Source organism: Lepisosteus platostomus, chromosome 4 (genome assembly GCF_059453375.1).
Source record: "Lepisosteus platostomus isolate fLepPlt1 chromosome 4, fLepPlt1.hap1, whole genome shotgun sequence".
NCBI lineage: Eukaryota > Metazoa > Chordata > Actinopteri > Semionotiformes > Lepisosteidae > Lepisosteus > Lepisosteus platostomus.
Window position 1 is genome coordinate 22,070,768 of NC_142614.1, and position 27,966 is coordinate 22,098,733.

General features: G+C 36.2%; 1 protein-coding gene across 2 annotated transcripts in view; it reads left to right on the top strand.

Moving 5' to 3' along the window:
- The first annotated feature begins 845 nt into the window (after positions 1-845).
- npffr2a (neuropeptide FF receptor 2a) overlaps positions 846-27,966 on the top strand; it is a 33,300-nt gene continuing 6,179 nt past the window's right edge. The window contains exons 1-4 of one of the 2 annotated variants that reach the window (XM_088629029.1): positions 846-1,044; positions 13,636-13,973; positions 20,960-21,059; positions 24,073-24,886. In XM_088629029.1, coding sequence (XP_088485155.1) covers positions 13,643-13,973; positions 20,960-21,059; positions 24,073-24,886 — 1,245 coding nt within the window. In that variant the 5' untranslated portion in view covers positions 846-1,044; positions 13,636-13,642. Of the gene's footprint in view, positions 1,045-13,635; positions 13,974-20,959; positions 21,060-24,072; positions 27,813-27,966 lie in introns of those variants that run through there. The other variant, XM_088629028.1, reaches the window with a different exon arrangement.

Here is a 27,966-nt window from a genome sequence, read left to right on the forward strand (position 1 = left end):
CAGTTTACCGTCATAGCTGCACAATCGATCAACTGACTTAAATCTAATGAAAGCAGGAAAATCAGAATCTTTACTTATAAATTAAGAATATACAATGGAAATAGTACAAGATAAGAAAAGATAAAAACTATGGAATTTGTGAAAGCAAAGTGACTTGTTTAGTTGTAAATATTCATGAGATTTGGGGGAAAAAGTTTGAAGGTACAATCTAAACACTGGAATGCAAGTTCAACAGAGAACAACTTAAAGCAAGACGCTCCTTGTATGATTTAGTCATTAATCACATTTATTAAAACGAAGTATAACTTTCATTGTACTATCGCCTTTTTTTGGCTTACAGTGCCCTCTTCCGTCGAAGAGAAATTTCAAAAACAGCTAAATCTATACTACAAGCAAATACTAGTAAAGTAGGCATAAATCAGTAGGGAAAAATACGTTTTATAATATAATGGCAAACAAAAATCAAAAGAAGGGAACAGATTTTCCTGTTTTAGAAAAAAATAACTCGCATTCTTGACGTTTATAACACTTTTATTATTTGTACTATATGTAACTACTGTAGCTGCAAATATAGTGTAGACAACAATCAATATTATGCGATAAATTATATTCAATAAATAGCATTTTAGCAATACTTAAAAATTAAAAATATTTAAGAGTTACTATGTGATACATGTGAATAATTGTAACTTTATCAGCATATCTCACCACATGCCAGTGCCAACAATTCTTGATTTATTTGCAGAATTAATCAACCAATTTTAGTCTGTGGTCCAGCCCCTAGCAGTGACGCTAAACTGTGCATCACGCCTTAGTGTGTCTTTTTCTTTCTCCTGGCAGCAGTTATCACTTTTCATTTTCGCCGTAGAGAGTGTCGGACCTTGACCCCTTTCCTTCATCACGACCGTCAGGCTGAAAATCCGTCATTCCTACAACAGTCCTGCTACAGATTAATCATACAGCTTTTAAATACAACTTTTCGTATTTTTAAATGTTGTTTGACTCCCCAGAGCCTTAAAGAGTAAAGAACGGTGTTCGTTCGAGGTAAGAAAAAAAAATTACTATTTAAATAAAATGGAGATAAAGGCTGTGTCTGATATGATTGTGGTGATCACAATTAACAGCGTTCTGTACTTCATTACGCGTTTAACGGCAGATGTCATAAGTTTTCTCCTTGAAAAAACTGAAATGTAGTAACTTCTGAATGATCATTATAATTTTATTTTTATTATCACTGTTATTTAGTGTTGTTATCATCAATAAGTATATCTCTACAATACGGTTAATCTTTATCAGATCACTCTACTGACACTGACACTTTGAACTCAGTTCTCATTCATGCAATTTTCTATGTGCTATTGTGCATTTCACGTATAACAATCATGCAAGTGATATATAGGCGTTTATTAAGGTACCGCCTCTTGCCCTTTACCATTTTACCATTAAATATCTAATTTATTTTATTTTACATTTCATTATTTTAGATATTTTTATAGGTATACTTGCGTGTTCTAACACTCTGTTTTGGATCTAAAAATCTAAAGTTTGATCCTCAAAGCATTAAAACAAACAAAAAAATGTTTTTCAGAGCATTAGAATAATCTTTGAAAAACATTTTGTTTATAAAGCAGTACTCTGATTAATCGCAGTATGTATTAATACTGCAAATAGTGTTTGTGTCTTTCATATACAGACCAGTGCGTTTTCAGTTGATGTTTCAGTTTTCTGCAAGATAAAGTCGATCGTTTCGGCCGTACTCTTTGGGTTCCTATGATGCTGTAATTATTTTACATGGTTACACATTTTATCTTGAATGCTGTTTATCAAAGGTCTGAATAAGCAGTAACTGTATCATAGGTGTTTCATACTGATGATCTGACTGAAAGTTGGCAAAGTGTTTTGCTGCACTAATCTGTATAAAATACTTGAAGTGAGCAAGTGGACACCTCATCCAAAAATTGAAAAAGTGTGTACTGTATACTGTTTTAATGATCTTTTAAGGATTTTGGTTTATATTAAACAATGGGGGATTAAGATGGACATAGTAACTACAGTATGTTAACCCAGTCTTTGAATTTGCAGAATGCAGTGATTGACATTAGTTTGCTTTGACAAAATAAGGATGATTACTTTCAATAAATAAATATAAAGTTAGAATTTGTACTGTATGCTACAACAGGTCTGTCATGTTTGTCTAAACACCAACCATTCTTTCAGTATGTACTGTATCGTCTGTATTTAAAAGTCTTGCATTGCATAATTGTGACCTGATTATACTGTATATGTTTCTATTTGTGAAATGCATTACCCATTGTTGACTGGCATCCTGTTCAGGAAATATTCTGCCTGTGACTGTTGCTTGCTGAGATAAGAGAATATCTACAAATGTATATAAAATGGATGGATGGCTTATCCACTCTTCAATGGCACATCTGGAAATATAATTACAATATGTTTTCCACAGTTATTTTTTGTCTTATTTTAAATACAGGATATTATTAGGAAATAACTCAATGGTCTCACTAGAAAGTCTTCATGAGCCTGGCAGGACCATGAAGCTGTCACTGCTGAGCCTTTAGTGAGAGACTGGATGCTGAAAGGAACACTCTGTTTTGCTAATTTCTTATATTGTGATTACCTCTTTATATATTTTAAAGTATATTTACACACATTTTGAGATGATAATTGGTTGCACTGTGTCCAGTTGGGGGAGTGAGGATGACCTGGTAAATCTGCTTAATGAACTGGATGGAGGTAGGTGGGGTTGTCAGAGTGAATGTAAACCCTGGCAGTATATATAAAGGAATCACTGGATTGTCAGTCTTTTAAAGATGAAAGTAGTTTCCTGCCAGGATGCTTATAGTACTGTCTGTTTTCCTGGCAGCAACTGAAAAACACCATCATTTTACAGACACATTGTTAAATACATTTTTTGACTGATTTTTAATAGGCATTGACTATCTCTGTAAGAAAATAATTTAAGCCAGGCAATATATATACACATTTATTATCAATTTTGGCAGAGGAATACCCTTTATTTTGCTACATCCTGTTGTTTGTAATTAATTTTTTGACAGTTAATTTTTTGTAATTAATTTTTCTAAACCTACTGAAGACATACAGTACTGTAGTTCCATCCAATTTTGTGAAGGTAACATTGAGTTCCACACTGAATATTATTACAGCTGCATATTGGAAAAGGCAAAGACATAAATGTCATAAGTACAATTCTCAGTGATTATAAACTTCTATATCTTCTTTAAACCCTTAAATGAAACACTTATTTAAATCCTCCAAGTCAAGAAGATTTCACCGAGCAGTTAAACATCTTTAAACAGTTAAGCATTTTAAACATCTGCTTTCAACTCCAAATAGATGTGTATCATGCAAGTAGGATTTTTATTCCCAATATCAGTAATAAATCCCGGAAAATGACTGACTAAAGGAGATACATTCATTTTAAAGTAAAATGGTGCTTCAAAGAATTGATTTTATCCACTATTCACTGTCAGTATCTCACAATATATAATATTCATTAATACAATTACTAATTTGGTTTTCCAGTATGGACAGATTACAGCCTAGAGAAATCTGCATCTTCTTATTCCATAAAACTTGTCCAGGGCTGTTATGCTTTGACAAGCTACAAAAAATGGAATTTCTTATACCATAGAAAATACTTTCATATGTTAGGGCTGTTATGCTTTGACAAGCTACAAAAAATGGAATTTCTTATACCATAGAAAATACTTTCATATGACTTTCATGGTTGCCTATGCATGTCATACTGTACATGTATTACATATAGATTTAAAGTCAATACAACTCTTTTTAAAATGTCCCTTCACCTGAAATGATTTGGCCTAGGTCAGTGATTGTGCTTGACACAGGTTACAGGTTATAATGTACTGTTTGTGTAGTAAGTGCAGGCAAGTTAAACTAATTGACTATGGTGTTACGTCCCAGTGTGTAGTCCATGTGTGTTTTTGTTATGTTCCACACTTCTGACTTTGATTGTTCTTTGATGGACCCATTGGTCCATCATTACACCATTGTTTACGTATTACATCATCTTCAATTAACTCTCGACCAATCAGAACTTATCTTATTCAGTATATAACATGGAGATTTTCAGAAGGAAGGAGCCTTTCGTTTGACTTTGGTCCCGCTTGGTTTTGCTTTGCTTCATTTCGCTTTTGGTTTTTGCTTTTGCTTTGTTGGTTTGTTGTTTTGCTTTGCGTGTGTCTATTTTCATATAGCTTTGGCTTTTGTTGGTTTCTTCGTCACTTTGTACTTAAGTTTGTTTGTGTTTATCCCTGTTTTGCCATTACCCCACCCAAACTTGTTATACTGTATGTTCAACCTTTGTGTTCTTTTGTACCCTATTCCTGTTCTACTACTGTAACTACTCTAATTTTCCCTTATTTGTATTCCGAGTTCACTTGTGTATTTGTGTGAACTTTTGTGTATAGGGTTAGTTTAGGTTGTTGGGTACATTCTGCACACATAGTTTATCTTTCTATTAGTCACACTAGTTTAGTATGGGTGAGTGCCGTTTGTCTTGTATGGTTTTGGGTAGTCAGTGGAGGTTAGCTAGGGTGTTTGAGGATGCCGAAGACCGTGTGTTTTGGGTTTTCTTTTGTAGTTAGGTCAGCTTTCCCTCACTTTCTTAGCCAGCTCCATTTTGTTTGTTATTTTCTTTCCTTTGGCACCACTCTAGTTCCCTTACCCTGTGTGTTATTGTGTCCTACTTTCATACCAGTCACTTATTCACCTTAAAATATTCACTTTTGCATCAACCCTTGTTGACACGCTTCCTAGTCCCTCACCAGAACCCACCTGCATCCCCCCAAAAATTATCCTAAATGTTACACCCCTTTACCCCTAGACACTTGGGATCATAACAATAGTGTTAAAACTATACTGTACTCTTGGAATAATTTTAATCATATTTACACCTTGAGTCAGATTTTCCCTAAAATTCCCATCTCATTAATTTGCTATGGGATGGGAAGTTTGCAATCTAGGAAAATGTAGGTCATTATTTCTATTTAATGTTTTATCACTTCTTTGATATAGTAAAGAGAAACGATCTTTAAGTAAAGGATAATAAAAGATAAAATCTATCAAATAGACCTACATTATAGATCATGCAGAGGACAATTGGAAATCTGGGACTTCTGATCACAGATCTAACTGCAGAAGGCTGACAGTTTAACTCAGAACAGAAGCTTAACATTTGTAAATAGATATGCTCAGTTACAGTCATGGAGGAAGAAATGGATTAAAAAGACTTAATTATGACATCAATGCCACGCAGGGTTTTTCCATTCAGAAATGGAGTCCTGTTTAATAATTTCTTTCCGTTTTTTAAGATAAAAGTATGTAGCTCATGTGGTAGTGTTTTGCTACATGTTTTTACTATTTATTTTTATAAGAACATAAATGACTATTTTAAATAACTAACTCCATTTATGTATAATATTACATTTGCACAAAAGGTAAGGTGTAATGTATGTTAATTTTAATATAAACAGTTTTATGACTCTGATTTCTTTAATATTATTGTTAGTGACATATGCAAACTTTCTATTATCATTCTACTCACCAGGCCAAAATGGCTACCACATGCTACCTTAGAGGGCAATCATTTTAGTGGACTGTTTATTTTCTCTTCAATTCTTTTCATTTCTGTTTACAAGTTAAAAGTCAATTTAAAAATCAGCAGTATACCACTTTTATTATCCATTGAGTTGTAATCATATTTTCCTGTTTACATTCTAATATGTTGTTTACTCTTGAAACTCAAAATGTATTATCATGAAGAGTGTTATAACACTCCAAGTGCTGTTGATTTTTCTCAATATTACGGGTTTAGCTTGCATTCCAGTTTATGGATGTTTTACACATCCCAGAAAAGGTTTAAGCTGCAGCTGTTCTTCCCCTTCTTTCAGGTGTGACTTTGTTTACTTCAATAATTGAGAGATTTGAAGTGGAATTGAAGCCAACAAGAATGTGGTTATAAGTTAAGAAGTGATTAGCCTGCAAGTTCTGAATACTCATTATATTTTCTCTCATTTCTGCTTTTTGCTTCAGGCACTTTTTCTGCCATATGTCTCAGGAAATACCTATGCCTCATGAAAAATACTGCTGGTGTTTTCTACAGATTGCAGAATGACCTTGCGTTTTACAAACCGACAAGTAATTCCTGGAACTGTTCATTATTCCCATTTTCTTTTCCAAATAATTTGGAAAAATAGTTAAACGTGGTTGGTATTTCTTATTTCCCCATTTAGTCTAAGTGGTTGTTTTCATATGCTTGTGTATGGTGATTGTAATTATTTACCCTGTAGAGCACAACCAATAGATTCATTCCAGTCATTTAGCTATTAAGATTTGCATCTTGTGCAATAATTATGTGTAAAAGACATTTTAATATTTTAATATATATTTGTTCTAAATATCTATGTTTTTGAAAATTGCAGCATACAAATGTTCTTGTAACTGCTCTGAAAACTTTTCATGTCTCCTGTCATTCAAATTTATGTGACATCCGTAAACCTGAGACCCTTTCTGAAAACTGAAATTGCTCTTTTTTCATTGCTTGAAAATACTTTCTCCAGTGATTAACAACATACAGTTTTAACCCCTGGAATCCCTCACTTTGCATGAGAACAATGAACCACTGAACCAGCAGTACACAAAATAACAAGAACATGTGTAAAGGCACAATATCAGCTCAAAACAGTTCATTAAATGTTCAGTGGGAGATGGAAGTAACTGTATACATGGACATTTCCATTAGACAGTGACAGATAACTGATGGCTTAGAAAAAACAAGTAGTTGTATTAAGTAAAAAGAGCAGACCTGCCACTTAGTTATAGTTTTGATGTGCAACTAGTTATACTGTAGCTTACATATACAGCTAGCAGGTGTACTTTAAAGAGTAATTATAATACAAAATCAACAACAACACTTCCAAGAGATTGACAGTGGAATCTGGCATTCTGGTAAAAGAACCATAAAATCAGGATTTTCTTAAAAAAGAAACACAAAGCTATTTTCTGCCTTTCATAACCTATATGAGTCAATCTCTCATATTAACTGTTCTACCACTAGTGTTGTTTTATTGTGGGATGTCTGAATTTTCTTCACAGGTGCCATTTCTGGTAATTCTAAGACATACTCATAGTGCTAAGCAAAACCATGTCTTTTGCAATACTGAGCACTTTCTTATACATTACATACTGTAGGAAGCAATTAGGGAACATGCCTTCAGGGCACCTTTGAACAGTGTTGTAAATACAAAACTAACATGATGCTTTAATGTTGAATAGAAAATTGCCAAACTCTGGTTATTAATGTGTAGTATAAGCTACAAAAAGTGAATCTGAAGTTATTCAGTTCACTGTTTATGCAGGCTAGTCCTACTTACGTTTGGTGATGATTTTTCAAACACTTTGAAGGAAAATGTAATGAACTGAATCTGAAAAATGGCTAATTTAGATGGCATTTCTGCTCGAAAACACATATATGTCCAGAAGAACTGATTAGTATATGTCAAATGTAGTTGGTTATAGGTGTCCGAGCTCAGTTGAAATGGAAATCGAATTTAGATATCTGCTGCCCTGATGTTTACTTACAACAGGCATTCAACCAAATGCCAGCAACAAGCAAACAATTGGTTGTTTTATTTCCCTTTCTGTGTTTTTGATCTTAATCATAGGTTATATATTTACCTTTGGTCAAAGATTATATATTGTTTGCATCAAAAGAAAGTTTTACTAAAAATCTTTGCAGAAAGGTGACAAGAAAATTGTCAGTTTCATATTATCGTAGCCTTTTGCATAAATCGAACAAGCTCTCCACCTTTTGTATATGCCAGCAATGGTTTATTAATAAATTAGTAAACCCAATATTAGCTTTGCAGTGTCAAAAAAAAAACAAAAAAACAATTGTATTGTTAAGAGTAATTTGTCTTTATGAACCTAAATGTGTTGTGGCAGAATTACAGTATGTCAAGTTATATTTTAAGACTCTCCTCTCCACTTAATATGATATCTGCCATTTTGGTCTTGACTTAAGAACAGTATACGTCAACTGAAAACAAGTTTTACAGTTGCATTTGTCCAACGATGAAGCAAGTGTAAGCCGTAATGTGTAGTATGTGCTAGGAATGAGAAAATTCTTAGCTAATTCATTTAGTTATGGTTCTTGCATATGGGCTCAGTTGGATAATTCCCTGCTGAAAAGCCATTGCAGTGTCAGCTAATTTATGAAACAGACTCAATGAGTATCCAAAATACAGGGAAAAGAAACATAAACAAAAAAATAAGGCAATTCATAGAATTAACATTGCAAGGCTATAAATGTCCTTAACCTCTAAAAGTATCTATGTGCACTAATAACAGACATTATAATAAATGAAAGTTTGTGTGCTACCTACTGTAGGAGTTGTTTAAATATTGTATGTACCATAGGACTAGCTTCCACATGAAAGGATTAGCCAAAGAAGAAATAAATCAGTACTAAAATACTTTTGCCTATAGCCTTGTGGCGTCTTCTTACCCTCCTTTTGCAAAATTAATATTATTCAGTACTAGTGTCATTATTAGACTTCTTTTTAAACAGGATTTTCACTGAGATCTTTATGCAAGCATAAAAAAATAAAGAAAACATCATCAGAATTTCTCTCATATAAAAATATTATATGAATAAGATATTATTATTAATTATTATTAGGACATATAATAAGGACTCTTTTAAGCTCCAAGTTTCTGGTTTGATCTTTGACATTATTATAATGATAATACTGTGCTCTCTTTAATATTGTTAAGAAGGGAGAAGAGATTAGGAATGGGAGCTCTGAAAGAGGCTAGCTGCACTGAATCCCAATCTTTCTGCAGCAGATACACCTGTCTGTACTGTCATAATCTTATATCTCAAGTTGTTTGTATTGTCCAAGTTATTAACGAAAACCATTTTAACTTTCATTTGCTTTATTAAAATATACAATTTTCCAGCTATGTAGGTCATGTACCAAATTGGATCAGATCTGACAAACAGGAAGACGTGGTGAATCAGTGTGACCGTGTTCACTTTGGAGGCGATAGTGTGATGATCTTGTAGTGCATCTGGAACACCATTATGAATTTTAACATTTTGGACAGTAGTATATGATGGAAATTTATGGAGTACACACATAACATGCACCAAGATAAATACTGTAACTCATCATGGCACATGGTCTGGTATACAGTAAAACCTGTACTGTAATCAGCACTGTAGGGACATTTTCTTCCTATCCTATTTGAAAATCTGGTCAGATTGGTCCTGTAGTGTACTAGTGTCATTAATGTCATAGATGAGCATATGGAACCCTATTAAATAAGAGTACCAGTTTTTATGCTGTATTGCCTGTATAAATACACAATATAAGACCTAATATTAAAACACTTTAGGTGTTTAACTCTCCATTGCTTCCTATGGAAATTGAAGCAAATCGTGTGTTTTGAAAACAGGACCCAGAGTGCATATTGCTATTTGTCTGAAACAATCAGTGTTTGTTTGTGCTTTTCTTAAAATGATTTTTGCCTGAATTTATTATTGAATACATTCGGGGGGGGGGGGGGGGGGGGTCAAAGTTACTGATCGGAACCTTATTTCAGGGTGACTAAATCCAATTACAAAACTCATGGCTGATAACAAATAAACATGTATCACCTTGTTTTACTGTATCTTGTGTATATAGAAGATGCATTTTCTTGTGGAATTATTTTCTGTAAACAAATTCATTCAATCTAGCCATCTACTTCTGAAAATATGCCATATACAGGTATGCGTCATTACACAATCAATTATATAAAGAGCTTGGATCTTCCTGACTAACCAATAGAAGCTCCATCCACCCACTAAGTTTTAAAAAGGAGGTTTGAAATTGTTTTAAGGGAATAACTAGATTCACACCTACACACAAGAGATTCTAATGCCATCAACCCTTCTAGCCTTATACAGTAAGGCTTATACAGGAGCCTTATACAATAAACAAACCCTTGGAATAGTTTACCTATATTAATGAGCAACAGCTCACTCCGGATCTTTCTTTCAATAGTCACAAATTCTTAATCTTAGTTCTTGTAAATTCTTCATTCTCATACTTATTAAACCCTCCCTGACACCAAAACTACAAGTCTTGCTGCTGCTGCTGCTGCTGCTGCTGTTGTAGTTACACCAGTATCTAAACTCCTTATATTTATTTCTAAAATCTCACTTTCTTCCATTCCTGCAAGATCCTAAACACACATGCTAGCACAGGGTGTTGCCAAATTCCCACAGAGCCATGTTCTATTCTATCTGTGGAATTTCCTTCACATTGAATGCCAATTACTCAATTAAGACAGGTGTGTCTAATTTTCACTCAAATAGTGTATATTAAAGCCCCCACATTCACATCATCACACTGGGACTGTTCTCTCTAGACCAGAATTTCCTAAACCAATTCTCACAGGTGTAGCGGCAATGCTTGTTAATAAGACAGAATTAAGTGTTGCGGTGCTTTCCCAAATGAGGCCCCATCTCTCTCTTCATCTCTGTGGTGCAGCCACAGAGAAGCTTTTCATGCAGGCTGATTTAAAGATGTTTTCTTTTGATAAGGGACAGCTCCCAAAGGGGGATGCACTTAGCTAAGCCTGGCTATCATGATCAATGGTCATCCATTGGCGCCTATCTGTCTAGGGAGTGCCAGATGGACATCTGGACTGCATTCCTAGGTGTCAGGAGTAAGTGACTCATATCTCACCTTGATCAACCAATCAGGGACTGGTAGGGCCGAGTAACCCACGTGGGACTCTGATGCCAATGGAACTTTCAGCCAATGAACGAGCTGAAGTTCCTCCAGGTAAAAACAGGCAACACAGAGAGCCTGTAGTGGAACTATTGTGGACTTTCTGAAAGGCAGAACCTCAAAGGAGAATTCCAGGGCAGGACGGCCCAGGAGCAGAAGGCTCCCAAGGGCAGGACATTCTCGCAGCGCTCCTCCTGACCATCCTGAGACTCAGCCCGGACAACCACGGAACGGCCAGTGTGTCCGAGTGCCAGAACTTTCCTTTGTTCTAAGAGTCGAGAGCGGAGGTTGCCAGAGAGTAACCAGAGGATCCACCCGAGGTTAGCATCAGCAGCAAGCCTCATGAACAGGTCAGAACTGTGGACAGCTGAATCACTATTCAGAACTAGCTCTTCATCAGGAACGAACCGGTCCTCTTCCTGACTTGCTGGGACTCACAGTCATCTTTTCTCCTGTGCGCAAACTTTGCTAGTTAAAGCCAACACTAACTAGCCGGTCAGTGAGCATCAGCAGCGCACCGTCGCAAGCCGCACATCACAGCCTGGCACCTAGCCAGAGAGCGCGGATTGGACAGCAACAGCCTACAACTGTTTCTTTGTGCCCGCAGGAGATCTGAATCCCCAGAGAGTTGATGAGTAATCAACTTCAATGCATTACAGCTCGAGAATTCAATTGTTATCCCAACCAGTTGATATCAATTTAATTCCTAAGAGTTATGTACTTGTTTTGAGAATCTAATGTAGAAGTTATAACCAAGTGCATTTACAAAACGGTCTAAATGAATGATATACTGAACGTATGTCCTCTTGATATATGTAACTCTTCGTAACTGAATGAATATATACCTTTTGTATTCTGATAACCCTCCCGATAAGATCTGTTAGGTTTAATGCATATTCTATGTATTAATAAATGTATCCTCATGTATTAGTACCTGTGTGCGTTGTTTGAGTTATATCGCATGGTTGGATTCTAAGGCCATCAAAATAATCATTTTGTGATTTACTGCTACAATTAATAATTGTCCCAGTAAATGCCCAAATCCTACAGAACTGGTGCCTTCAGAGAGCACACTACACAGGTCACCAAGCACACAGTGCTGCAGGAGGTGCAGTCCTTCTGTTGAGATACAGTATACAGTATATCCTACAGTATGTCTTGACAACTTCGTCATTAAAGATATCATGGCACTGATCAGAAAAGTAGGTGGAGACCTACAGTATCTAAAAAAAAAACCTTGACTCAATTAGTGTAACAGTTCCCCCTTAGCACGTAGCAGGAGGAGCCTGCACATAAACCATCTCTTAATATGGGAGATCAGGTGGCGAACTGATCAATCCTGATGATAAAATACCGTTCAAACCCTGTACTTTCTGTACCAGTGCATTCCTAACTCTTACTTCAAAATGAAATACAGTAACAGTCAATCCTGTTTAGGCCAGGCTTCTCTACCTGTCTTCTTTCTTACCCACTGGTAAGAAAGTTGCCAAGACAACAACTGAGGCTGTTACTGATAGTAGTAAGTCTTAGTTTCAGTTTTGGAATATTTTCACACCTTTGAATTTGCCACAAGAAAATTTCACCCTGAGATCTAAGGTCTTACCATAAACGAGACTATGAATGTCTGAGAAGATAACGTCTGTCTACTCTTAGTGTTCTTTTGTAGGGAATCAGCATCTGGTGGTGCATTCAAGTCCTTAATATCCTTTTGAGAAAGTCATAATTTCTTGTTTTGGGAGTGTCTCAGCATTGCTCTTTGGCAGCTCAACCCCAATTCTATACTCCCTTTCTGTCTGCATGTTACTGGCTTTTAATATGGAGCATAATGACTGACCTACAGTACTTCACGTAGTGTGGTGATCCTTCAGAATGGAAAGTAATGTACTGTATAACTATAATTATTCAATCTAGATTGTCTGTTGCACTGATATTCAAATGGGCAATTATAATATGTTTCCCTTTTTTCTCTTTATTACCTTGGAAATGAAAAACTAAACTAATTGGAACTGTTTATAGTTATGTTATTGCTTTATATTCATTAGTTACTTTGAACTTTGAAAGTTATTTTAGGAGAAGGTAAAGGAGGTCAAAACTATAATCCTATTAGTGATATTCTGCCTAAATCCTTCCACTTGGGTAATTGTGTCATTATGTGAAGTGAATAAATTTCTTCCAGAGACTGTTATTATAAAGAACAAGTTAATATTGGATGTTGATGACAATATTACATCAGTTTTCAAATTTCATGCATTGTGTTCTGTAAATTGTGAATGTTCCCATGTGTTTTAAGTTTTACATGTTCTATATTGGTAACCAGTATGCACAGTATTGTGTCAACTTGTTAAAACCTATTTAAATTGTTAACTTATGATTGATGTTGGTGTTAAACTATTATGAAGTGAGAACATAGTATGAACTCAATTTAATCTCTTCATCACTTATTTTGCACTTGACAATAACGCATTAGAGTCTGAAATTGTACTGGATTTCCTTCTAAAATTTCAAGAAAGAATGATACTGCATGTGTTCTACCACTTATAAAAGAAAAACCATGGTTTGTGGTTTAGTTCTGTTTCTGTTGAAAAACCGTGGTTTAGTTCTGTTTTTAACTTCCTGTTTTTAATATACAGGTTACTTTTATTGGTATTTAACTGAACAGTCTGTACGAATATTCTTGTCATACAAACAGTGCCAGTTATCAATGTAGATCAACTTTATTCTGTTCATTAAGAATAATAAAAAAATAAATGAAAGGGTTGAGTAAATAAAACATTCATCTTTTGTTTTTCAGGTCCAAAATGAACACACAGTTGGATCCAAATATATCATATATTGACAGAAAGAGTTGGCATTTTGAGAACAATTCCCAGGAATACTTTTATCCTCCATACAATACTACCTATGTTGGATTTTACCTCCATCAGCCTCCTGTGGCAGCTGTTTTCATTGTCTCCTACCTTCTTATTTTCCTGGTGTGCATGGTTGGGAATGGAATTGTTTGCTTCATTGTGCTCAGAAGTAAACACATGCGAACTGTCACCAATCTCTTCATCCTGAATCTTGCCGTCAGTGACCTGCTAGTTGGAATATTTTGTATGCCAACAACCCTGTTGGATAATATCATTACTGGTAAGTAGACTGAATAGGATCACACTCCTAATGCCATGGAGGAAATGAAAAAAACTTTTTAAATGGAATTTCAGATGGCAGTGGTGTTTTACTTAATCCTTCAAATAATATTAATTGGTTAAACATATTTTTTTTTTCATACCTTGTGTTTGGCAAATGCCAGTTTATAGTTAACCTTCTTGACATGGAGAAGTATAGACAGAAACATGTACAGTATAAACCCTCCAAGCTAGATGCATTACTTTTCTGTAATTCAGAAGGAGCACAGAAACCAGTACCACAGCATTAGAAGTAATCTCTGTGCAGTAAAATGATAATACCCCATCTGACAGTTTTTCATTTAATCTGGGCAGAACCCTAATGAAACATCCCAGGAGATAGTAAGCGGATTCCAAACCTTCAATAATAATAATAATAATAATTGCTTACACTTATATAGTGCTTTTCTGGACACTCCACTCAAAGCGCTTTACAGGTAATGGGGACTCCCCTCCACCACCACCAATGTGCAGCATCCACCTGGATGATGCGACGGCAGCCATAGTGCGCCAGAACGCTCACCACACATCAGCTATCAGTGGGGAGGAGAGCAGAGTAATGTAGCAAATTCATAGATGGGGATTATTAGGAGGCCATGATTGGTAAGGGCCAATGGGAAATTTGGCCAGGACGCCGGGGTTACACCCCTACTCTTTTCGAGAAACACCCTGGGATTTTTAATGACCACAGAGAGTCAGGACCTCGGTTTTACGTCTCATCCGAAGGACGGTACCTGTTTACAGTATTGTGTCCCCGTCACTATACTGGGGCATTAGGACCCACATGGACCGCAGGATGAGCGCCCCCTGCTGGCCCCACTAACACCTCTTCCAGCAGCAACCTTAGTTTTTCCCAGGAGGTCTCCCATCCAGGTACTGACCAGGCTCACACCCGCTTAGCTTCAGTGGGTTGCCAGTTGTGAGTTGCAGGGTGATGTGGCTGCTGGCTAATGAAAAATTAGCCAGCAGACACAATTTTTCATTGCCAATAAATTTGATCAAAATAATGATAATGCTAACATGTGCCTAACTGGAACAACTTTATTATAGCTGTAACTAACAGGAAAAATACTAACATTACAAATAATCCTTACAAAGCGTAGTACAGTTTGGATGTATGAGTGTAATGGAATGTAACAGAAGACACTTTATACTGTAGTTAATCCTATACTATAGAACAAATGAATGTAATTGTATTTACAAATACACACATTTTTAACCAGGTGCTCAGCAAACAAATAAAACCATGATGCTTATGTAATGCCACAGCCAGTTAGAGCCATGAGGGTGGTGATTTGTCAGAACCTAGGTGCAAAAGACCGGAGAGTGACAGAACACCCGATGAGACCTGACTGATTGAGAGCACGAGTTCTTTGGGACAGAGAGAAAATGAACAGGAAACAGGACGTGGTAATAGAATAATTTATTATTACTAAATCAGCTCAGGCCAGCCAGTAATGAGAAGGAAAACTGAAAAATGTAAACAGAACTGGCCGGCAGAGCGAGGATGGCCCCAGCCGGACAGCAGGAAAAGAAACCAAGTGAGGTGCGATGGTCTGGGAGATGCTGGCTCTCTGTATTCCTGGTGACCAACAAGACAAGCTGGCATAGCAAAGTGCCAGCCCCGAGTTAGACATCTCATCCCAGCCTGCTGACGAGAATCTGGGACCCTCTGCTCTGGGAAGGAACCGGCTGCCAAGCCCTCAGAAGGAGGAGGGCTGCACAAGAGGCAGCCTTCCAAGTAGCCAGAGATTCAGGCTGGCAAGCCCTGGCAATCCCAGAGGCCAATGCGCTGGACAGGGAAAAAAAGAAGAGCCTCCTCAGGGCACCGCTATGCCTTTCCCTGTAGGCTTAACGGACAGGAGGGGTCTCATCGAACTGACGAGGTAGGACATCCCCATTCAGTGTTCTTTTCAGTGGACCCAGGTGCCAGTGATTCACAATGCATGTCCTTATGGGGGGCCTCCTCTGAGACTAGGACAGACGTGCACTATCAGCTCGGTCTCCCAGGTTCAACTCTCCCGGGTGCGAATGGAACCGGATACCCTGGCACCCTTTGGACCAACTAGAGGACAAATCTGTAACAGACAGGAGGTAATGGACCTGTCCTAACTTCCCTCTCAACTCCCAGATCACTGGGTCAGCACTGCCGTATTGGCAGTCCCAGTCAGGCCCGGGAACAGGAATCCTCAGGGAGCTCAGGCTAACAGAGAGATGTTCTCCAGACAATGCGGAAACAGGATGCCTGGCAACCCAGGAAGGAAAAGAAGGCTCTGCTAGGACACTAGACGGAAACTGCACAAAAACAAAGGAGCAACAGAGAAGAAACTAAAATATTAGGTCAGGACTCTACAAAGCTAGGATGGGGCTGCTGAGTAGCAGGGATAAAGGCTGCACAAGCTGCACCCTGGGGTCCTGGACAATGGATGCTGCCTCCTGAAAGTGGGATGGAACCACAGGAGACGGAGGGCAGCAGAAAGTCCAGGGTGGAGGCCAGAAGCCACCATGCAGTCAAGTATGGGAGTTGTAGTGCAAAGTGGAGTGGTCCTGGGCTAGAGCCAGAATAGACTGAAATGGAGCTCTGCAGTGCAGAGTGATGTCCTGGAAGACTGGAATGGGAGTTAGAGCAGACTGGAATAGAACACTGCAGGGTGGAGTCCTGAACTGAAATCAGAGCAGACTGCTTGAGTGGCAAAAAATGAGGGTGGTCAGTGTCCAGCCCAGAGATCTCAATGCAGGTGAATTAGCCCATCTACAGGAATTGGACAGCCAAGGCTTTGGAGCGGAATCCAGTGCCGAGATCTCAGAAAAACAGGAGGACACTCGGGTATCTTGGTCTTGGAGCAGAATCCTGTTCCGAACAGGAATTCAACTTTGGAGAGGAATCTCCCGCAAGGGGTGCAAACAGGCTAGCACTCCAAGGTGAGATGACCACCCTAAGTAGCTACTGAAGAATCTGCCCGACGAACAGAAAATGATGAAGTGGAACATAAAATCTATGTTTCATATCAATAGCTCACTCGACAAATGTAACATTATTTTTATATATTTAAATAGTGGCAAGCTTGTTGATTTCTTGAGTAATATGAGTATTGTTCCTAGGGATAACAGGCCGTATCTTTGAAAGCAGACCTCCTTTACACTGGTCTGTCATAATCTGATGCACCTACTTTGTTTTCAGTCCACAGTGTTTGCAGCACAAAAAAATCTAGGAAAAAATAACCCATGTATCAGCAGAATGACTAGCTTGTTGTCTGCATGAAACAAGTTTGGAGGCTATTCAGATATAGGTTTGACATAAAAGAAGCATCTGTATTTGTTGCTAGAGAAGAAGTGCAGTGGCACAGAAATTTATTCACTGCTGAATGTCATTTTGCTCTTGACAAACCTAATGGAAGACAACATGTTGAGATAATATGGTGAGCATTTCAGGGTAATACAGGGCATACAGGGTGATGAAAGTATAATGATGTGGGAAGGAGTTTCTTTTAACATAAAAGCACCTTTGATGCAGATATTGTATATAGACAACATCCAGATTTTCTATGCTTTCAAACCAATCCAGCAGTTTTGATTTTCCAGTAGGATGAAGCAATCCATCGCACTTCAAGACAACACTGTCAAGATCTGTGCATAAACGGCATATTCTTCTGAGAGCCGTAGTAAATACATTAGAGTTATTTGCTAGTGCCATCAACAGGAGATGATCTTGACTTTTCAGCCTTTTCTAGCTGGCTACAGGAAGAATGGCTGACCATATCTCAGTAGTCTTATTAGGGACTGTTGTTTTGTATTTGTGGAAATACTGATTTCCTCTTTGTGGCATCCACCATCCTAAATCTCTAATTTCTTTAGTGATGCAATATTGTGGAATAGTGAAAAAAAATCCCATCCATTTAAGGAGTAATTTAGTCCCAAGCAGGATCTTTTATTTGTCACAAATTCCCTCTTTTTCTCCCTTTCCACGGTGTTTGTGACTAAGTTACAGGATAAGTCCTATTCTTTGTATCTGTAGAATGCAGGGCTCTGAAAGTCACAGGTTTGTAAATATATGTAAATACTAGTAGAAAATATATATCTGGTTATGGCTCAATATTACCTGGCTACAGGGGGTAAAACATATATACACAAGCACAGTAAGTTTGTGTGATGACATAATAAGTTGAGTTCTGTAATTTATTTACCCCTTTCTACAATTATTTACACTCCCTTTATTTTAAAGTTAGAGAAATGTTTTTTTCTAATAAGTACTTAATGGTATTCTCCAGTTATTAAAGAGCTTTTCCAAGTTTGGTTTAAACACTATTTGTGCATCTGCATAGTAACTTAAGAAATCCACTGAGGCATAATGGACAGACTGAATGCAGAGAGTACTTAACAGAAAGCTGAGATCAAATTGGCAAGAAATTGGCGAAACGTGGATGAAAGCACTTAAGCCTGTAAATATTAATTATTTTTACTAATATAGAAATTCAGATTAATTTTACATGAATTATCCCTTATATTTTTTTTAAATATTGTCTTAACCACTTTATTGGCTCTCATATTTGAGACTAACATTAGAGGAATATACAATACAGTATTACACCTTAACAGAGCTAAATTATCCATATTATTAGGAGTCTTTTGAATATAATTGCAAAATTACATTTTTTACCATATACAGTAGATGTTTAACTCAGTTTTGCCGTTTTTACTGTATTTGGCATGGTAGTAAGCACTGCTGCTCTTGGGTACTGGGTTTGGTTCCAGCTTGGGGAGCCTTCTGTATGATGTTTGCACATTCTCCCAGTGGTTGCGTGGGTTTTTGCTTTGTTTCTGTGCCCTGTGGTAGACTGGTGTTCCTGTCCAGGGTGTTTCCTAGCTTGTGCCTATTGTCTGCCAGGTCAGACGTGGAGCTTGACCTGTACTGGACTAAGATGTTATTGAAAATGGTAAGAAGAATCTTTCTGTATTCGATAAACTTTGGTTGGTGTTAACTAGCATTTGAATGTTTATTAATATTACTAAATGTAGATGTAGATACGGCTGACCTCTCATCAAAGAACTAAAATAAAAAAAATTAAGGTGTTTAATTATTTGGCAGACACTGTTCAGACAGTGTGCTAATAAAATGGGCTTCAGGACCAAGTAGATAGTAATATTATACTTAATTAAAATGGTTAATGCCATAATGAATGATAACAATGCACTAAAAATGTTTTTACAATTTTTAATTGCACAAAATATGGTGGATAAAAATGGGGTTCTTATGAAACCAAAATAAAGCCTTATCGAACTCCCCCATTAGAATTTCCTTCTGATTTAACTTGCATTACCCAGTGAATACCAGTCTTTGAAGTAACAACTTGTGTGATCTTTAGTTATACATTCCATAACACTAAAGTACTTCAAAGCAGTTAATAAAAGGTTTTCCATGCTTCTTTTACTATATTCATGCTTTAGGAAAAGGTTCCTTGGCTGGCCTCCTTTTTGAAAATCTTATATAGCTAAAAAACGTCTGTGGGTTAAGTTGAAAGGGAAATGAAACACCAAAATATTCCCCTGTTTCACTCCCATTATTCACTTAAACTTTCAGCGACTGGAACTTGAACCATGTAATGGCATTTACAATGACTTTTCAGGTTTCTACACAGTTTATCTGTGAAGCACAGTACCTTCTCATGATACGGGAGTTATTTCCTCACAGAAATTTTTAGAAACCCATTGAAAACAAATAATCCTTTAGAATATTCAGCGACAAAATCAAAATCGGTTCCAGAATTAATAGTAATATTCATATTCAATAGACTACGAAATAACTACGAATGATCGATTACATTATTAAAGATAATGGTTGCATTTACATTTCCTCCATCCCACATATTTAAAGTGTTGTAGTGAGTGCACCGTAAAGACATAGTGTACATAGTGGACTAGGGACTTGCTTTTCTGTGATGTATGTGAAGGCTATGTAGATAGAATTTAAATTTGATAGTTAATTTCTTTGGCAAAATGTGCATGTTCTGGAGCTTATTATAACTATTAGAAAGGGAATTCCATTGTCAGTTCAATGTGGAAAAGATAGTGGTGAATTTGCATTTGCTTTAAGGTGTTCATGATAATTAAAAATAAGAGAACTGTCATAATGTGATATCTGTGATTTTGTAACTTATTTTATTGAATGCCAGTAACTCTGTAATTATTTCTCACAAATAGTAAACAGCCTGGATAAACGTTTTCTTTTTTTTTCATAAATAATTATGACAAAATATACAGAAATGTCCTAGGGCACAGAATATTATTAGCGTAGACTGACTTATATGTTAAATGTAAACTGTGACTGTTCTCTAACATAATAAAATTAACTAGTTTATTTTCTGACATATACAGTATGTTGCGGTGCCAAATTTAAATCTGGCAAGAACAATTTAATTATTTTGTTCTTTTCACTCGGCAGTTTTCCTTTATTCAGAAACAATTTTCTGCTGAAACTTTGTAATCTTATTTTAAGAAACAGTACAAAAAGTAGTCTTCTGGTTTTATGAATATGTAAAGTGGAATATACTATATTAATGGCAAGGAATATCTGCCACTTGGTCAATTAGAGCTGATCGATACAATAAATGAGTTTGATTAGCTACTACAGAAGCTCATATTGGCTCGTAGTTAACCATTAAATTATTGTGATCACAATTGTGTAGATTTTGATCAATGTGAATTAAATGACATGTTAAAATAGATTGTTAAATGATGTCTGTTTTCCTCTGTCCATACCTAAGATGTATTAATAACAGTCAAAGTTAATACAGAAAACACAAGTTATACAGCAGTTATCTTTCTAGATTAATTACCCTGAAGAAGCTGCACAAGTTAGAAAAGGCATCTTCTGATTTTTTTTTTCATTTTCTCTGAACCTATACAATAAGTGCCTGTCACAGTACATGTGTGTCTTTTTGTTTTTAACAGGATGGCCATTTGGAAGTCTGGTGTGCAAAATGAGTGGGATGGTCCAAGGAATATCAGTTTCTGCATCTGTCTTTACTTTAGTTGCAATTGCTGTTGACAGGTAATTTATATTTTTAAATACCAAGATGCATATATCAAGTGTTTCGTAACACCTCGTGACTTGCAAAAAACTAGTTCACAAAAGCATAGCAGCATTGATTGACAGAGAGATTGAATGTGGCATTTCTTGTTGCAATTTGAAAAAGTTGTAAAAATAATTATAATGTACTCGGGTACAACTGATAGAAAATATTACGTTCTACGTTTCTGTCGATTAGATATTCAACTTGTTATTTAAAAATAAAGAAATTGTGCTTATGCCACAGTTGTAGGAGGCCATGAATATTGTCACAATTTGGTCACTTGATTCATCCCCACAGCAAAAATTGCCTTGAGGAAAACAAAAAGCATGAACATGAATTTCTCTTGCTGCCTACTATCATATTCTCACATGAGACATAAAGCATCAATCCTTTTACCCCTGTGATACTTCAGTGACAGCTCCGATCAATAACTGTTGAATTGAAAGAAAAAAAAACAGCTTTATCATTTTAATGGTATACACAAATCAGTATTGTATTATAACAAAATTCCACATATATAAATAGAAAAGAAATATTATATATAATTCAATTATAGAAGGAAATTAGAAGCTGCAATGTACTGTAAGAAAGAGTCCATTATTGTAACAAAGGAGCTAGAAAAATGATTCCAACTATGCATTTGTAATGATGTTAAGTTTATATAATATTTTTTTTAATATTTCAATTATTGTATAAAATCTATCCAGTTTTTGAGAAGTGTTGCGGATTCCCTTGATTTGTTTTGCTTTATCTAATAAAATGATTTAGATTCTACTATATGCTACATACCTCCTGCTCTTAAATAACTTAATAATACATGGTTCCTATATAGTTACTCATCTTAGTAAAAAAAAAAAAAAGTATCTGGCATTGTTGAAAATCCCAGGGGTGTGTTTGTGTCCATGGGAGGTTTCTGGTAGTGGTCCCATTAAGTACATTGCAGTCCACTGGAAAGGTTCCTCGTTAATCATAAGTAGCTACGGGGGACTGCACAGTTTGGGTTTGGGGCAGTTTAACTGATTACTGGGGCAATCAAAGAGATAAGAATTTACCTCTTCACAAACCCCCAGTAATTATTGTTCTAACACCTCAGTTCAAGTCAGCTCAGTTTATTGCCATATGCACAACTGCATAGAAATGCAAAGGAACAAGTAATAGGTTTATTCCATGCTGAAAAAAAGAAGAAAGAGAACACAACGTTTCGGCCGTGGAGCTTTCTTCAGGTGTGAGAGAGACAGGGCAGTAGGCAAAGGTAAAGTAGCGGGAGAACAAAGGTTCGGAGGGAGGAGGAGTGAGAGGCGTGAGCAGGGGACAGAAAGAGAGGCCAATCAAGAGGTGTGAAGTCAGAATGGGTGCAGAGAGGTGTGAAATGAAACTTCCAATGAATGGAGAAAATTTAAAAGAACAGTAGTCTGTCGTTAAGGGAAGGGAGAATGTGTGATCCTAACTGCAGAATAATTTTAGTTTCGGTGGTCTTTCTGATGTATGAGTTCGGAAAACCGTCTTTGAGAACACAGACGGAGAGATTAGAGTGGTCGTGGCCGTCAGAGGTGAAATGAGAAACAATGGGCTTGGAGAGATCTTTAATCTTCACAGCCCTGACGTGTTCTCTGAAGCGGTCTCCGAGTCTCCTTCCTGTTTCTCCAATGTAGATGGCTGGGCATTTACTGCAAGAGTAAATCCAGTAAATAAGGTTGCTGGAGGTACAAGATGCTGTCTGGGTGATCCGGAATTGTCCTGAGGGGCCTTGAATGAGTGTGGTGGTGGTTCTGCTTGGCTAGACTCTGTTAACTTCCTGCTTTGAGACAATGGAATGAAAGAGAACTTTAACAAATGTAGGCCGTGGTTATATATACAGTATATTAAAAGATAAACCACTAGGGGTGCTATCCAGAAGCTGCCTCCACTTGTGAAACATTTGCCCTCTAAAGTAGATATCAATAGTTGTCTCTAAATGTTTAAATAAAGCTGTCCTTTCATGGTTTTTTAAAACAATATTTGCTCATGAAGATAATTAGAATGTCAGCAAACTCACAAAGAATGAAGTTTGTCTTATCTTGTAATTGTACTAGTTTAATTCATTCTGAGAGTAACATTGTTATATTTGCACTTGCATACAGCCTTCTCAATACAGCTTAACAAGAAAACAAACAGGGGCTTTCACAGTGCTGTTTGAATCTATGAATCAAGACACCTATGTATTATTGGAACTCCTATTTAAGTGATCTCTTTGTCACATGGGGAAACTGGAGGATAATTATCTTGTGAAAATTTTTTTAGGGCTTTGAGTCCCTCTGGTGACTTTAGTTGGAATTACAGTGTTCTGTTGCATTAACGTTGTCACAAAAAGGTACTACACTAAAAGGAGAATATGGTTGTAAAAAAGTAACATACCCTGTACAATTAATGTTATGGAATATAGCTTGATATTATTTTAAGGTCTGTACTTTATTTAGTGGGTTGAAAGTAACTACACTAAAAATTATGGTTTAATACTCCTGGTTTAATCGGTTTGAAATGGATGAAAGACCTTTTTACAGTTAATATACATAATGTACAGGGTGAAGAAAATTTTGGATTTAAATCGTTGGAAAGAGGGAGTCCAAGGTACAGAAATTGTTCTACAGGTTATTCCACACTTGTTAGACAAATTATTGTTGATAGATTATATATAAAAACACTCTCATGAACACAGAATGTGTCTAATTTAACAATAATTGTTTTTTTTTAAATAAAACTATTCTAAATCAGAAGCACCCTATTGTTGACCAATTTCAACAAGGAATATGTGAAAAAAATGTATGGAAAATGTCAAGCAGAAATCCATCAACAAGTGTACTATTCATTGGAACATTACTATAAAATGCATTGATATGGTAGCTGTATCTTTGTATTTGGAACATTTGTATTGCTCAAAAAGCATGGTGATTTGCAATGTAGCTTGCAAAATGTCACTATTAGTAAATTGTATGTTTTTTGCTTCATTTTCAGGTTTCGTTGCATTGTTTACCCTTTCAAGCAGAAACTGACAATTTCAACTTCAACACTGATTATTGTTATTATCTGGGTCTTGGCCATCTCAATCATGTGTCCATCTGGAGTCATGCTGCAAGTAACTAAAGAGCAAAATGTGAGAGTACTTTTGGGTGAAGGCAATAAGACAAACCCGTTCTACTGGTGTAGAGAAAATTGGCCCAATCAAGAAATGAGAAAAATCTACACAACTGTTTTATTTGCCAACATTTACCTTGCTCCTCTTTCCCTTATTGTGATTATGTATGCCAGAATTGGCATTACTCTTTTTAAAACTGCAGTTCCCTTGGGTGAAAAACCAGGCCACGAAAACCGTCAAACAGGATCGAAGAAGAAACAAAGAGTAATCAAGATGTTGCTCATTGTTGCTTTGCTGTTTATTCTGTCTTGGTTACCCTTATGGACTTTAATGATGCTGAGCGACTATGCAAATCTTACTGAATACCAGTACCGAGTAATCAATATTTACATCTATCCTTTCGCACATTGGCTTGCTTTCTTCAACAGCAGTGTTAACCCCATCATCTATGGGTTCTTCAATGAAAATTTCCGAAGAGGATTTCAGGCAGCTTTCAAATTCCAGCTGTGTTCTGCCAACATTGAACGCAGAGACACATACTCGCACAAAGTTCAAGGAAACGCTGTGCTACCAGCAGGCATCCAGGTTAATAAAGATCCTATCTCAATGAACACAAACAGCATTGACAACCACAGCTCTAAAAGGAACAACAATCAAAAAGAGCAGGACTTGATAATGGAAGACCTCGAAAAGGTATCAAATGACAATGGCATTCAAAGAGATTCTCTATAAAAAGGGATCTTCAACGTTATATTAGAAAGAAATCTGAGAGAAATATTTTTTTTTATTTTCAATATACTGAATTGTTATTTTGTTTTATTTGACACATTTGGATCGAATTATTATTCATCAAAAAGAAAAAAAGCTGAAGGAAGTTTTAAAGATGATTTACATTATTACAGAAATGTGATTAATCCAGCATTATTTTGGGCTCATTTTCATCAACCACAATTAATTTATATCCATTCAACTCTTCAAAGGCATTCATTTTCAGAATGCAGTCTGTAGACTAAATAAGAAATGCCGACTTTTGCTGTATTTAGCATTTATACAGTACATTTTAAACTTAATTTGCAACTTTGATATCATATGATATGCTTCAAAAGATGTACTGTACACATCCACTGGTTTCTGGGTTCAATTATTAGCCTACATTCTCCAACAGTGCTTCAATATATACTGATGGATAAAAGAAACAAACACTTCCTCCTCCACACTCTGGCCTTCCCATCTGCTTGGAACAGGCTGAAGGGTGACTCATCTGTGAAGAGGACCTGATGCCACTGCTGACGAGTCCATCGTAGCCTCTGTCTGGCCCAAGCCAGTTGGGTGTGACATCTATGAGGTGTGAGCAGAGGGCCTCTGACAGGTCGCCTTTCTCTAAGGCCAGCAGTATGGAGCCTGTATTTCCTGTCACTGATGCGGGCATTGTGTCTGCCGGCAGTTTCAGCAGCAATACGGGTGGCAGATCTGAAATGATCTCTCGGATGGAGCAGTCTGATGTGTTGGTCCTGCTCTGGTGTGGTCACTCGAGGGTGACCGGACTGGTCATCTGTCCTGCCAATCTGCTGAAACCTTCTGTGCAGTCGGGACACAGTGGAGCGGCTTACTCCATAGTGTCGGGCAACACTGGCACATGACATGATTGGTTGCAGCAGGCCAATGGCCGTCTCCCTTGCTTCTGGTGACATTCGAAACATTATGGAATACACAGAAAATTGACTAAATGTGGCCTCTTTCTTGCAGTGACCTAAGCTTTGAATTAGGGCCTTTTTAAAGGTGACCTGATCAGGCATTGTTCCATCTGGACCTTGTTGGGTAAAAGTGCACCTAACAAGCTTTCATGTGATTGGCAAGTTGCAATGCCTCACTGCACAAGCTGTATTGCTGGTCAGAGGGCTTAAAACAAAGTGACAACTTTTTGTGAAAGTACATAAGCTATAACTATACAGTAGTATTCTCATTCCAGGAAATGTTGTTTCTTTTTTCCATCAGTATATTAGAGGTTGGAAGAAGTAGAAAATCTAAAGTGGCATTTAATATGAGAAAAATAAAAAAAAATACTTCATTGCTGTTAACTGAGTCACTCATACTGTTTATAATAGTATACTATACATATTCCATCTATAGCTGTGCAGCTTCTTTTTATTCAAAAACAATAGAAGATGACCAATCACAGGGTTTATGGAAGAAGATCAAACACTGGGGTTTAGTTAGAGGTTACTTGCAGAACTGTACAATCAAAACTACTATTGTTCTCCTGGTTATTTAAATTCACTTTAGCAATGCAATTTTGAAGCATAGTTTATTGTGATAAGCATCATATGAATTCTATTTTAGTAAAAGAAAAGAGATTTTCTCATTAATTGACATAAACAAAAGTTTAGTTCTAAAAATATACTGAGAGCCAAAAGTAACAACTAAATATTAAAACCAATAGATTTAATGTTTGTCAATATAATATATACTGTACATACAGTAACATACAAATTTATTTTGTATAGTATGTACATAGTGTGTACATAACGAAATAGTGGGATCTATAATATTGTATGATCCTTAATATTTTTTCATTACATAATGTTTACATTGTGATGAGCAAAATACTATATAAAATAGTATTATGTGCATTTGTAGTTTGCATAATATATAGAAAAACAGAGTATAACTAAAACAGCAATTCTCTTGCATTCATTTTACTATTGTTCATTATGCCTATAGGAATAAGAATCAAATAATTCAAATCAGACCAGTCTTAATAATAGGAAGGGTAATAGAAAAGGCTTTCAGTGAAATCAGTGATTTTTTAAAATTGTATTAAAACTCTTTACATCCAGAGAATTTGGTTTTAATGTCTGTGCACAATAATAACAATGTTTTCATGTTTCCTCTATATTCTCCTTATCCTCAGATTAATAATTATAGGACAGGTATAAAACATAGAAAACAGAGAACTGAAAAACTCTGTGGGTAGATGGGTTGAGTTCCATGACAACTCATAATACTGTACAGTACATGTTGAATACAGAGTGTCACAACCACACAAGAAAAGAGAACAAGGTTTTTCAATTCTTTATCCGACAAACACATGTATTTTATCTATAATTTATGCTTTTGTTTTTGGATTTACAAGGTTATTTAAGTACCATGCAGAAAGAATGGATATTTCATGTAAATACTTCCAAATTTGATGTCGACAATAAAAGCATGATATATTTTTACTTCACCAAAAAGCTATATGCATTTTCCTTACAGCATGCAGTCATTCAGGAACATAGGGAAATAATTAATTTTAATAATATTTATTTAATAATTAATTAAATAAAAGATAAAACAAAAAATAAATTAAAGCTGGCATTTTCTAACTAAATATGCATCTCTTCTTTAAGTTATGGAATATATCTGTTGGTGACTGCATTAAATAAAGTACAACTAACACAGAAAGCCACAAAATGATCAAGTAAAATTAGCATTTTTGGGTGTCTTGTTAAATTTATCTGTTCATTTCTATAAATATGAATTTCATACAACACATTCTTAAAGTGCATGCCTTGATACAAATGTGACCACATGTTTGCTTTTCATCTGTCATTAAAGTATGTAAACCATTTAATTTTTATTTGACAGATTCATGTAACTATTATTTTGTTGTGATTTCATAATCTTGTCCACGTGACTGTCCCAATTTTAAAAATTGACAGGTATTTCCTTGCAGCTCAATTGTTGGGAAATGACTTGGTGAAATTATTGTTTGCCATGAGATTTTGAGCATG